This window comes from Bos grunniens, chromosome 3 (assembly GCF_055505025.1).
Source record: "Bos grunniens cultivar Pamir isolate PY7600 chromosome 3, Bosgru_T2T1.0, whole genome shotgun sequence".
In the NCBI taxonomy this organism is placed as follows: Eukaryota; Metazoa; Chordata; class Mammalia; order Artiodactyla; family Bovidae; genus Bos; species Bos grunniens.
In genome coordinates this window covers 89,160,029-89,173,723 of record NC_141167.1, presented here as the reverse complement: position 1 = coordinate 89,173,723, position 13,695 = coordinate 89,160,029, and the positions used below count along the sequence as shown (strand labels likewise).

Here is a 13,695-nt window from a genome sequence, read left to right as displayed (position 1 = left end):
AACACCTACTAAACTCCTCTGGACTTTTAAGATTATGGTTCTCTTTTTAAAAAGGGAAAAAATGACTTATAATCTCAAGGGTGACAACTATCACAACAACAAAAAACCTTCCAAGAGGGAAAATGAACATAGCACTCCCATGTTTTAAGTTAATCAGTTTTATATAAAATAGAAAGGTCACAGGACACATGTTGACGATGTAGCTGACTTAATTTCCTTATTTACTAAAAAACAAAAATAAATTTTGCTTAAAAATTTAAAAAGCGACATTAAAACTTAGTTTTTCCACTGAATAAAACTGAGAAAAAAAGACTGGTTTTCAGATCATATGTTTATTTAAAAAAATAAAATGGATCGACAAAGTTACCACATTATTATGCATGCTAACAGGATTTCCCAAGCCCATGAGATATACCATATCTTGAGCAATAAAAAAATGACTTTCTCAACAACATAAAGATAGGAAACTTTTCAATCCAAATTCAAAATCTTTATCAAGTTCCACCTCATAAGCTAGTAGGATATATCTGTGCCACAAGCTGAGCTCCTTAGTAAAGAAAGCTTGAGAAGATACTAAACAAGGATGTCACTAAAAAGATGATGATTTGTTAAAATTATAAAGCAATGAATTTTGGCCTGCAAATATTCTACATTAGAAATCTCCACCACTGGGGATCTGTTCCCCATGACGATTTTGCTCTGAATCCAGGATAATTACAAACACATGGTATTTTTTCTTGCATGCTTTCTTGGGCCAACCCTGCATGACAACACGTACATTTACAGGATGGAACTTGAAATTCCCATTCTCACACAGGGATAGTTAAGAAGTGTTATCAATAACAAAGAATAAAAGTTATACAACATTGATTATTATAAATTATTCTTGTTTTTAACCTCCCCATTCGCCTCAATATGTTCAGATTCTTTCCCGCAGAAAACATGAGCTTCCTATGTAACATCGTTACATCATTAATGATGATTAGAATGAGCTGTGGAGACCTTGATTCTGAAGACATGTATATGCAGGTGAGACGCAATCTGATTGCAAACACTGACACAGTAGCGAATCAAATCAAAGAAAGAGAAGACCTGGAAAATACAAAAAAAAAGAGAGAGATTATTAGATTCTCAGCACCTGCTCAGGCCATCCCTAAAGCTGGAGAGGCTTCTGACTTTCTCTTCTCCTGAAATTCATCTTCAATTCCATACAATTTAGTAACTCAATTTCCCCACAGATCTCCTTTATACCAAGGAGCAACAAACTCAGTGAATATTTTATGTTTTGTGGACCATACTTTGTCACACTGTTCAACTCTGCCTCTGAAGCATAAAAGCAACCACAGACAAGACATAAATGACAGGCCATAACTATGTTTCAAGAAAACTTTATTTACAAAACCTGGCCACTGGCCCACACAGTATAGTCTGCCAACTACTGAAATACGGAATTTATGAGCCAGGATGTAGGCAGCACTAATAAGAATACAAAAGAATGACTAAAGACAAAGTCACAAGGAACTCTCATGAAGTCCCATGTTTTCTGGTATTCTAAATCATTACAATTAAAAAAAAATTTTTGGCCACACCCCATGTCATAAGGGATCTTAGTTCCCTGATCAGGAATAGAACCCAAGGTCCTCATTTTGGAAGGTGGAGTTTTAACCACTGGATAACTAGGGAAGTCCCTAAATCATTATATGATCTATTTCTCAGGACTGGCCCACTGAAACAAGAAAACAAGCAGCCTCCAAATCATGAAATAGAACACGGTACAAAACTTACCAGGGCTATCCAAAGTACAATATATTCATCAATAAAGCTGTTAAAATACTGGTCCAGAAACAAAAGTGCTGGGCCTATGAATGCTGTGTCATGTAAATGCATCTCACTTTTAGTCATGTGTGCCACCTATGAATAAAAGAGAATCAGTGATGTAGGCAGCCATTTTCATTTTACAGCAATTGTGAGCTACACAGTAATCAGTATTGTGATCAAATATCATGTTGCAAGAATCCTTTAGCAGTATCTACTCAATGTTCAAAACTAAGATGACAGCACAGAGTGGGTTTGAGAGCTATACAGTGAAGGTATGTACCATGACAACTAAATCCCCCCTAAAAGCTCTTCACAAGGAGCCTTAAGTGTACAGAATGAGAATGAAGAATAGAGACAAACTAAATAATCAAATTAACCTGTGGATAGAAGAGCTGCAGAGGTTTTAGGAGCTTCTGTTAATCTCAAATTGTAACTTCATGTAAGACTGAAAACAGCTCCTATGTTGATGTCAAGAGATTTTCACGGGAGGAGAGCAAACTCTAGAATTGCTTAACAAACTGTGAAATAAACACTCTGGCTATAAAACCAAAATAAGAAGAAAGTTAAAAACAAAACTGGTGCTTACCACAAGCTTATTGGTGATTTTGGCAGATACAAAACCAAATGTCAATATATAAAGACAGGGATGCTTTTCGAAAAGCTGAACTGCTGACTTCTTATAGATCATTGCAGCTAATGTAATTACTGATCCAATATGGAGGAAAGGAGAAAGGACACTTGTTCCCTGTTTAGAGTAAAGAGAAGTGAGGAATTAGTGGTATTCTATACCGATCAGATACTGTATGGATCTGCTTGATGTAAGACACAGCAACGCAAACTTCTAAGAACCTCATGGTGTCTGAAAGCCAGCAATTTTATAACTGAATACCAGAAGTGCTAGGGAAAAGTAGCAGTGTGGACTGGTTAGGCACAAACTGATTTTATGTAAAGAGGCTAGACATATTTTACAAAGCAGATTGCACTCTTGTGTGTGTGTGAGTATATGTGCATGCACAAAAATATGCAAATATGAACATATAAATCTTTACATGTGTAAATAAAACAAGTTTCAGACGCTACTTTTTTCTTTAACGCTAAGTGCAAATTCTCAATTAAAAAGTGATTTTTAATTAATTCAAATAACAACTCAAATGAAAAACAAAGCAATTACAAAACTAAGTCCAAGTATAGAGATTACAAAAGTAACTTTGAGCACAGACAATCACCGGAAAACTTAAGAAATACTTACTGCTATCGTTGATCCATTTTTTCCAACACCACCTGTGAAGATTACACGGAAGTAATTTGTACAGGAAAATATGGTCCCTGCTACAGTACAAAGCGCAGGAAAAAGTTTCATTTGAATATTCAGCACTGGAATCTTCAACAGGTAGAGAGAGAGAGAGCAATTAATATACACACACACACACACACACATATACAGATTAAAATAACAAAACATATATTTGATTCATATTCTGATATATTCTCCATTCCTTCTATACTTTGTAAATACTCAAACTGATGGAACTTTCCCTAGCCTTTCCATTATAAACAACATAACAAGTCTCAACAAATGAGAGATTTGTTAATAACAAATTAATAAAAATTAATCTTACTTCTGATACAACTTAAAAACTGATTCAACTTTACTAGTCTGTGTCATAGCTAAGTTCACCTAATACATCCCAGAAGTCTGGCAACACTGAATCAGGTTATCTTCCAGCCTTTTTATACAGGAAGTGTGCTTTGCCTTTTTCTTTGTGCATTTTTTGAACTCTACTGATAAATCTGTAACTAGTTATTAATTGTTATGAGAAAAGCATAGAGTATAAAGGACTAGAAGTATGTGCAACAAGAATTAAAAAAAAATCTCCAAACTTGAGAATGGAAGACAAAAGTTCCAAAAAGTTCAAACCGTTGGGATATAAGATGCTAGCAAAAGCAGAGAGCAACTAAGAAAGCATTCATATTCAAGAAGCTTCTGACAATCTCAAATTGTAGATTCACATAAAAGTAAAAACAGCTCCCATATTGATGTCAAGAGGTTCTCACTGGAGGACAGAAAACTCAGGGACAGGAGGAAAAATATATGACACACACCCAAGCAGGTACAGCTCTATAATTGTGTATCCAAAATTTTAACATACAAGTTTACTTTCCAGAAGTAAGTAATAAATTTTTGTATTGTACTGAAAATATGAATCAATTTACCTAAAGTAAGGGCGGGGGGTGTGGGGGGTGGGCAGTGCTGGGTAGATTGAGATCATGTATCTAACCTTGCAAACACAATAACCTCATTTAAAACAAAACACACTTGTACTAAATCTTAAAAATCATTTAAAATTTCCTTTTTACACTTCTCTTTTTCGCTTTTTTGAAGTCTCCAATTTTGTCCAGTATGGAAGGAAAAGAAAGCAATAGTAAAATGATACGTTCTATTAAGAGAAACACAATGGCTCTAGGAGTAAGATTCCAAAAGCAATGGTTTTCCAACAGGAATCATTCCAAAACAACGGTTTAATAGGTTTAATGAGTTCTTACAATGAAGACATTTTAATCAGGGCTGTTTATACTTTTCAGGGCTGCCATCTGCCTATATTTTAAAAATCAAATAAAGAAATGTGACATTGCCCATTCTTTTTGTGTTTAAAACCACATGAAGATTGACAGATACAAAATTAAACATTTAGATACTCTGTTTCTTTAAAACTCTCACGAACTCAGTTTATTTAGGCAACTCTAGGACCTCCTGCAAAACTGTAGTCTAAAAGACAGGGGAAAATCAACTATTCAAATTTCAAGTTGTACTGTGGCAGTGTGTAATTTTCTAAAATGAAATACGTCAACTTAAAAAATTAAGCCCAGAACTTTATGGAGCACCTTAAATTGTCCCCTTCTTTCTCTAATTGATCTCCAAACCCTTACAGTTCAAATTCAAAGTTTGTTTTCAATAAAGGAGAAAATCAACACCACAGGGTGCTCTGAACTCCAAGAGATTTCTTCTTTTTTTTTTTTGCTCTCATTCAGAAAACTAAAGATATCACAATCTAAATTTGATGCACCTGGCTGAAATTCAATACTCTGGCTAGTTCCCCTTTCCCTCCAGACAAAGGACCTGCCTGGCTAAGGAGGAAATACTATACTCTTTCAGATTTCAAAGGAAGCAAACCATTAATCCATTACAGGGCATGCCTTTATTAGGGCCAGGGTACTAAATGAGTGCCAGTGACTTAGTGCCACAACTAAATGAGAGTGTAGCAGTAATTTGTTCCACAATTGAACTGAATAGCATCACAACTGTATTTAAAATTTGGTGAAAATGGTTTAGGATCATGGAAATTTTTGCTCTTTGAAAGAACAAACAGCAACATTAGAAAAGCCAGGCAAAGCTTGGACCACAAACCAAGCTACAGACTTAGGGGCAAAGAATCATAAACATTCTTAGGGCCCTCTTCACTTCTGTCATATATGATAGCTATATGCACCAAAACATTCACTCCTGAATGTAGGTTTATGCTTAAATTGATTTTTATATTCTCTAGAACCCTGCATATTGTAGGTGCTCAATATAAACTTGTCAAATAGATTAAGATGTCCTCCCTTTCTCTTACTCTCCATGTAGAACTTTTTTGAGATACTATGCAGACACATCTTGCCCCCTCATTAAGAAGGAAAAAGGAAGTTAGCTATAAGAAAACCTGAGGCAACGCGAAGGAAAACCTGAAGTCAAAGGAACCCCAAGTCCTACCACGTGATTCCTTAAAGATCAGCCCAACTGAAGCACCTATCAAAAGCACTACAAGAGTTGTCACTTTCACCTCACTCAAGATCAAGGCGGGTGGACACGTTCTGTCTTTCTCAACCTTTCTCCTTCTGTCCTCATCTTCCTGGAATGTATTCAAGGTGATCAAAGTGCATCCACGTTGTAGACACTGACAGAAAGCTGTATTAAAAACACCTTCATCTCAGGCCTACTCAGAGTGTCCTCAGTCTTTGAGGCTGGAAAGAATACAAACTCACTTGGGTCACAGTGTCTGCTCTATAGCTAGGGTGAAATCCTCAAGTTGTTGCTTAGTCTGGTTGTTGTTAAGTTGTGTCTGACTCTGCAACTGCACGGACTATGGCCCACCAGGCTGCTCTGCCCATGGGATTCTCCAGGCAAGAATAGTGGAGTGGGTTGCCATTTCCTTCTCCAAAGGGTCTTCCCGACCCAGGGATCTAACCCCTGATTCCTGCTTGGTAGGCAAATTCTTTACCACTGAGCCACCAGGGAAGCCCAAAATCCTTTGGACTCATGCCATAAATTATACAACCAAATAATATCAATCTAATGTAATTCATTTTCCAGAGATGAAAAAAATCTTAAACTCTCAGGTTTACAGATTGTAACAGACACAGGTTTTGGTTGAATTGCTCGGATTAAAGCAAAATATCAGTTACTAATAAAATACTCTTATAGGCTTTGTAAATTTCAGCAGAAAGTATAATTTTGAGATTAGATACTTTCTTACAAAGAATATGGATATGTCTGTTTGTAAGTTATGACCAACCTAGACAGCATTTTAAAAAGCAGAGACATTACTTTGCCAATAAAGGTCCATCTAGTCAAAGCTATGGTTTTTCCAGTAGTCATGTATGGCTGTGAGAGTTGGACTATAAAGAAAGCTGAGTGCCAAAGAATTGATGCTTTTGATGTGGTGTTGGAGAAGACTCTTGAAAGCCCATTGGACTGCAAAGAGATCCAACAAGTCCATCCTAAAGGAGATTGGTCCTGAGTGTTCATTGGAGGGACTGATGTTGAAGCTGAAACTCTAATACTTTGGCCACCTGATGCAAAAAGCTGACTCATTTGAAAAGAGCCTCATGCTGGGAAAGATTGAAAGCAGGAGGAGAAGGGGACTACAGAGGATGAGATGGTTGGGTGGCATCACAGACTCAATGGAGATGAGTTTGAGTATAAACTCCAGGAGTTGGTGATGGATTGGTACGCTGCAGTCCGTGGGGCTGCAAAGAGTCGGACATGACTGAGCGACTGAACTGAATGTCTGATTTACTTAAGTATAAAGGCATTCCTGATGTCTTGCAGTTTAACAGTAAGAATTCTGAAACTGCACCTGTAATGTTTGTGTGTACGCTCAGTCACGTCCGACTCTTTGTGACCCTGTGGACTGTGGACTGCCAGACTCCTCTGTCCATGGCAATTTTCCAGGCAAGAATACTGAAGTGTGTTGCCATTTCCTCCTCTGGGGGAAATCTTCCTGACCCAGGGATCGAACCTCTATCTCTTGTGTCTCCTGCATTGGTAGGTGGATTCTTTACCAACTGTGCCACCTGGGAAGCTCTTCTCCTATAAAGCCCCTCACCTGTAATAACACCCACAATTTGCTTAAACTGGATTCTAGAAGGTGTCTCCTGTTTTAACACACATTTATTTAACACACATCAACTGCTACTTAAAGAATCGACTGTCAGTGAAAGTAACCAGCAGGGGATTTTATGTGGATCCTTTCCAAAGTAATATTCCTTTTTTCAAGACTGATATATATGATAGAAGATAGCTCCAAGACAACCCAAAAGGATATAGTCTTTTGGAGAAGCAATACACACAAAAAATGTCTTGTTTCTTGCAATGTATAAACTATGTAGTAACTTTTGTGCATGAGAATAATTTCTTTTCTTAAAACATGGGGGGGAAAGAAACACAAACCACACACACACAAATCCTAACCAACCTAAACAAACAAAAACTAACTACAACCTCTGGCAAAACAAACAAACAAAATCTCTTTGAAGGAAAAAAAAAAAGCAAAAAGTAGGTGATTAACAAGCAGTAGATGGAAATCACTTACCTTTGCAAAACAGCTGATCTTCTAAAATCAGCTTTAAGAAGACATTTGCACTATTTTTATTTGTTTTCACCATAAAGCTGCTTTCTTAAATATCAATAAAAGTCTTTAAATGAGGATTTGGAAGGCAATTTCCATTTTATGTCCTCAGGCTCAAAAGAGACAAAAAATTCATTCCTGGGCCCTAAATAAATATCTCCTCTCCATTTTGGCACACAAGTAAGAGCACTGGAAGTATAGTCTTTCCTGAACTAAGACAATGCATTTCAAAACACCTTTTTCAGCCATGAGCTCATGGGGTCATGTATAAAGAAAAAAGAAATAGAGTGGTTGAAGTCAATTATGGGAATCTGTACTGAAAACTGCTCAAAGAACACAAATATTTCTCTAAGCCTCTGAATATCACCAGAGAGGGCAAGTCCTTTCCTTTTAGTTTAATGATGGTAACAGTAGAACCAATGATACTAATAATAAGACATGGGTCTGGGAATCTGTTTCCTTATTGCAATCTAACCTCACTAATTCTGGAATTGAATTGCTGGATCTGGGACCTCCAATTCAGTCTTGGGTCTGAGAGTTCCTCAGATTACTTCTTTAAACATGTAATAAAAAAGAATGTATATATCTTGTCAATAAAGATAGGACAAAACATTTGATCCTTTTAAAGAAAAATAATTTCTGTTATGCACATGTAACAGATTCTGTGTATAAATCCTAATAAAGGGAACATGTTTACTTGAAGCAAATTTACTGCCAGGTATCACCTAAAAATTAAGGATATGTGTATAGCCTGCGTGAATACACAACTACATTGACAACAATGCTTTCCGTACTTCCATGCTGATACGGATAATTAGGTATATATACCTGATGTTGACTTGTTTCTAGACAATTAAGCCAGATATTCTATTTTTTGCTATTGATATGTTGAAACACTACAAGTAATTTATATGTGTATAAGAGATGCAAAGTAATTTTGGAGGGGGAGATATTTTGGTATAAAACACAAAGCCTATGAAAAAAATATCATCATCAAGAGATAAAAAAAATTAAGTGAGAGGCAAGCTTTAGGCTTTATAAAATAGTTTCAGGAGAAGACTACTTTTTCTTTCCTTCTACAGCCAAACTGTTTAAAACTATTACCTATTTAATATTTTTATAGCTACTTACAACTGTTTAACTATTTAGCCTACAAGACAGCAAAAGAAATAACATTATAGTGAAATCCAAGATCTACAGAGAGATACATAAATATAGGACATGTTTATATATCTATAGATCTTGGATTTCACTAGAGACAGTACTGGCATTTGAGACTAATGTGTAAAAAAGATGTGACTTTGAATGATACTATGTATGAACAGTTTCAGAATTTTCCTGGTTGACTAACGATTATTTTTATTCCTTCATTTCCCTCCTCACAAGGCTATCCCGTCAACAAAAGGCATGACGCATTTCTGGTAATAAATACTTAAGGAAACATGTTAATTATACTTCCTTGAGTATCAAATTCACCATCATTAAATGAGTTAGGTAAAGGGAAAATTTTGCTCAGTAAATTTCCCTTATACTTAAATATTAATCTGACTTTTAAGAACTGTGTTTGTTTAGGAGTAGGAAAAATTCCAATTGTAAGAGCAGCCACAACTTCTCTTGAGGGCTTATCATTTGATGGACTGTTCCTGAGTGCTTTACACATACTCATTTAATACACAAAATAACCTTATCAGACAGGTACTATTATTGTCCTCATTTTATAAGAGGAGAAAACTAAGCCACAGAGAGTTGAATAACAGATCAAGTTCACTCAGTAGGCAGTGAAGCCAGTACAAAACTCAGGCAGTCTGGTTCCTTAGCTTGTGTTCTTGACCCCCCTGTATTATATATATTATATTCTTTCTCCAGAAGTTTGTGGGAAAGAACTTGTGTTTCTTGGGGATGACTATATTTCAGGTCAGGTTGAAAATCAGGGTCTCAGCTTGTTGAAACAATCCAATAGCAGTGATTTCAATAAGCATTTATTCTGTTCTGTGGTCAGAATTAATTTACTACCAAAATTTATTATTCAGCTTTAAGCATATAATGGAGAAACTAGTAGACTCATGTAGTTCAGCAAGAGAATAAAAGATCTGATTTAGTCTTATCATTGGTTAACTTGATACACTACCTGCTATTCCCTCACTTATACAATGGGATAACAAATAATAATTCTAAAGCCTTTAAAAATACTCTTGAAATGGACCTACTGAACCACATAACTCCAAATAGTAAAATTCACTATGCCCTAAAGAGAAGTTTGTGTCCTAACGTTGCTGTGACTTTTTGTCTCCAGAGAGAACAAAATAATTTAACATATCACCTTTTAACTGGATTATACTGGATTAGAAAAACACAAGCAAAAGACAACATGCATTACGTGGGATACACAATGTGAAGAGTTACCATAGATTGCCAAAAAGGTGGTCCTCCAATCACTGCCAGCAAATGCATGATTATTATGAAGATTTGCACTTCAGTCACATCAATTCTGATTAGGTACAAAAAGCCAAAAAAGCAGAATTACTCAAAACAATTTCAAGTTAATTACTTGCAAGCTTAGCAGCATTCCTCTATCATGCACAATAGAAAAAAAATCTCAAATATTGAGGAAAGGGGAAAAGGAGATGTCAAAAATTTGTTATGAGCAAAATCAAATAAAATCCAGGGCATTTTCACTTAATTTAATCAATTTCACAGAGCAATAAAAACCCCTCCTTTCTAAAGAAAATTTCTGAAGTTGGGTTGAAACTATAGCTTAACCTTTCTCACCAAAAAAAAAGAAAAAGAAAAAAATAAGTGTGTGTATTAAATTTTGAATGTCAAGCAGAGGACTACACTGCACTGGTATATGAGATCTTGAAATAAGTGCTTTGCAGTATCAAATGGAAGAAATGGTGAGCTTTTACTAAAGTAACATAAATCACAGATGCAAAACTTACTGCCCTTTATATTCATTTAATGCCTTCCATGGTATGGGTGTGGAAAAAAAAATTCACCCAATTTTCAAATTCTTATGCTTATTAGGTCAATTACTCTAAGACATCCGGAAAGAAGATACTGAAAGCAGTCAAGAATTAGCTTTGAGGTTGTTGAAAATGATCTTTACAGTCAAGAAGAGACAAACCTGGTACAAAAACAGGGCAGTAGAAATTAGAAGCCTGAGAGTCTGAAAAAAGAATATGGGCAAAAAGACTGAGAAGTAGAGCATAAACTGGTGTTCCTTTCCCTCTATAAACTAGCACTTTATATAATCTTGAGACTGTCCTTCTCAGGTTATTGGGTCCAAATGCCTTTCAGTTTTGATGATTTACCCTACGGTATGCTCACACAAAATGTCTGTACAAGGTTATTTATTACAGCATTATTTATGGTAGCAAAGCTTTAAAAATATCCCTCAATGAGGGAATAGTTATAGAAAGTATGGTATTGCATTTCCATACAATGGACTATTAGGTAGTTTTTTAAAAAAAGAGTGGGACAGCTCTATCTGGTGATATGGAAAAATATCAGTTATATTAGGTGAAAAAAAAAAGTTGCAGAAAATGGTATATGCTACTTTTTGTGTAAAAAAAGAAGAAAAATAATATTCCATTTTAACTTTTGCCAATAATTACATAACAAATTTCTGGAAGGATACATTACAAACTAAGAACAGTGGGTACCTACTGGAGAGGGCAGCGTGAGAACTGGACAGCTGGGAAATGCGGATGAGAAGAAACTATTCACTGCATAACTTTTTTATAATGTTAGTTTTTAAACAAAGTGAATAATTTATCTTTTAAGATAAACTAAAAAAATAAAATAAAATCAGTCTAAGAAAGTGGACAGCAACAACAGCAAGGGGGTTCAAATTCTAGAGCAAAACAGAGTCCCCATTTCTAAAATTGATACTTCAAGCAGACAATCTATAATGTGAGCTTAAGAAATGTGAGTTTTATGCTCATAATAAGCAACTAGACTGAAGCCAGTCTCTCACAACTGAAGAAACTGATCTTTGATTGCTCAAGAATGTTTTTTAAACAGAAGCGAATTAAGCTGCAAACACAGTGATGTAGTTATCTTGATACACACATTTATTGGAAAGAAAAATGGACTGAATTAGGCTAAAAAGAATCTGTAGAGCTGACCTGGTGAGTGATGTTGCCAATAAGGGGAATTACACTCAGTAGCAGACTCAGGAGACTAAGCAGGTGTCAAAGATGATCGACTTTGTCTTGGGTGGAGGAGGGTAGACATCTTACAACATTTTGCTGGATATATGAAGTAACCTTCTGGGAGGGGAAGGGCCAGAAGTATAGAATTACAAAATAAAAATGGAGGGAACCTCATGCAATTAATCTATGTACCTTGGATGAATGTAAGAGATTAGGAAACATGAATGATCTTTACAAAGCCCCAAATTTGGATTCCTAGGGAAATTTTAATGGATTTTATAGCCTGTTTGGAAACTTTGGAAGACAGAATTTTGTAAACCATTCAGATAATATCACTGAATTTAGATCAACAATGTCTTAATGTTAGGAAGGAGAGTCAAGGAAAACTTACTTACCAGTTGGTAATTAGTTAAGAATATTTTTTTCCCATGTGATTATATGATTTAGCGGAATACTCTGTACTCCCTCCTACTCTCAATCATGAGAACTGCCCATTACCACTCCTGGATGTGTGGCTCTAATCATTCTAATGATTATCAGTCTAATCACTGATTGTTAATGAAAAAGAGTGCAGTGTGAGGCTATCCCCAGAGACAGAAAAAGCAAGCTAAGAGGGACACGGGGCAGAAACAATTAACAGTGAACAAGGATTAATAATTCTGTTTAGAAGAGAATTGGTTACCTGACAGTCCATTTTTTCATCCTCCACTAAGAAGTCTCTCAGTATGGGCTGAATTTACTGTGACACATATTAGGAGGGGGCTCATCTTATGTTTTTTTGGCTATACAGAAAAGACATAATTATCTAGAGGGAAAATTCTATATAAAGGCAGGAATTTGGCATTTCTATAGCCACTTGCTTATTATTTTTTCTTCAAAATGACAACACGGGTGATAATATTTCCAAGTGCTGGAACTACTTCTCTAAAACAAAAGCAAAAAAAAAAAAAAATCAATCTCCACAACTACAGCAAAAAATAAACCCTTCAGAGTACAAGGGCTATGGGGTAGAAAACCACCTAAAACACCACAGTGATTTTTTTAAAAGACCTGGGAAAACCAATCTCATTATCTGTAGGATTAGAGTCCCACAGCCTAAGAGTTTCAGAGAGGGGGGGACTAGATGATAATAAATACAATTTTCTATAACCATGAAAGTATTTAAATATCTTGACTGGTATTGGTTAATAATTTCTTACTTCTACTTTATTTTAGAATAGGTTTTGTCAAAGAACAAAAGAAAACTCCCCAAATGCTGTGGATAAATCTATGAGTGCTCTGGTCAGAACACAAAAAATTACTACAACAAGCCAACAACAAACAATATCCTGGTGGTTGTCACAGAAGAAAGATAGAAAAAAGCAAACTAGTTGTGGAGACAGCTCTCTCATTTTTCTGACTGGGAGGCTGCAAGTGTGGCAGTCCTGAGTCAAAATAATCTTAGAGACTCATAGCAAATCCCTTGGTCTATCACTCCTTACAGCATCCTAGTGATCTACTGATTAAGAGGTAAAGATATGAGGGTGTCCTAAATAAATATGAGTAATTTAAACTTCTCAACAGGAAATAGAAAATTTCTAGTTGGAGTGATGATCTTAGGGAGCCTTCCTCACCAGAGAAAGGCAGCTTAGAAAGTCCCTGATCAGGACAATTATTACATGAGAAGTACAGCTTTTAAAAGTGATTAAGGGATACAACAACTCTGAATCAATTAAGTTACCTAATTGTAAAGGAAATTTCTATTCTGAATGTTTCATTTTATGCATTTGGTTTGAATTCCAACAAGACTCAGCATTAACTGAGGGATGTGAAGGGATTTAACTGACATTCTGTGA

At 35.7% G+C, this 13,695-nt stretch overlaps 1 protein-coding gene across 4 annotated transcripts in view; it reads right to left on the bottom strand.

The window, feature by feature from the left end:
• Nucleotides 1-313: 313 nt before the first annotated feature.
• CEPT1 (choline/ethanolamine phosphotransferase 1) overlaps nucleotides 314-13,695 on the bottom strand; it is a 36,435-nt gene continuing 23,053 nt past the window's right edge. For 2 of the 4 annotated variants that reach the window (XR_015160642.1, XM_086391746.1), the window contains 4 exons: nucleotides 3,068-3,199; nucleotides 2,405-2,563; nucleotides 1,786-1,911; nucleotides 314-1,092 (listed from right to left, as the gene is read on the bottom strand). Coding sequence is in view for 2 of the 4 variants with exons in the window: in XM_086391746.1 (XP_086247872.1) it covers nucleotides 973-1,092; nucleotides 1,786-1,911; nucleotides 2,405-2,563; nucleotides 3,068-3,199 (537 nt within the window). In the remaining 2 variants the exon portion in view is untranslated. Of the gene's footprint in view, nucleotides 1,093-1,785; nucleotides 1,912-2,404; nucleotides 2,564-3,067; nucleotides 3,200-10,109; nucleotides 10,195-11,833; nucleotides 11,978-13,695 lie in introns of all 4 variants that reach the window. The other 2 variants (XR_015160641.1, XM_086391745.1) reach the window with 2 other exon arrangements.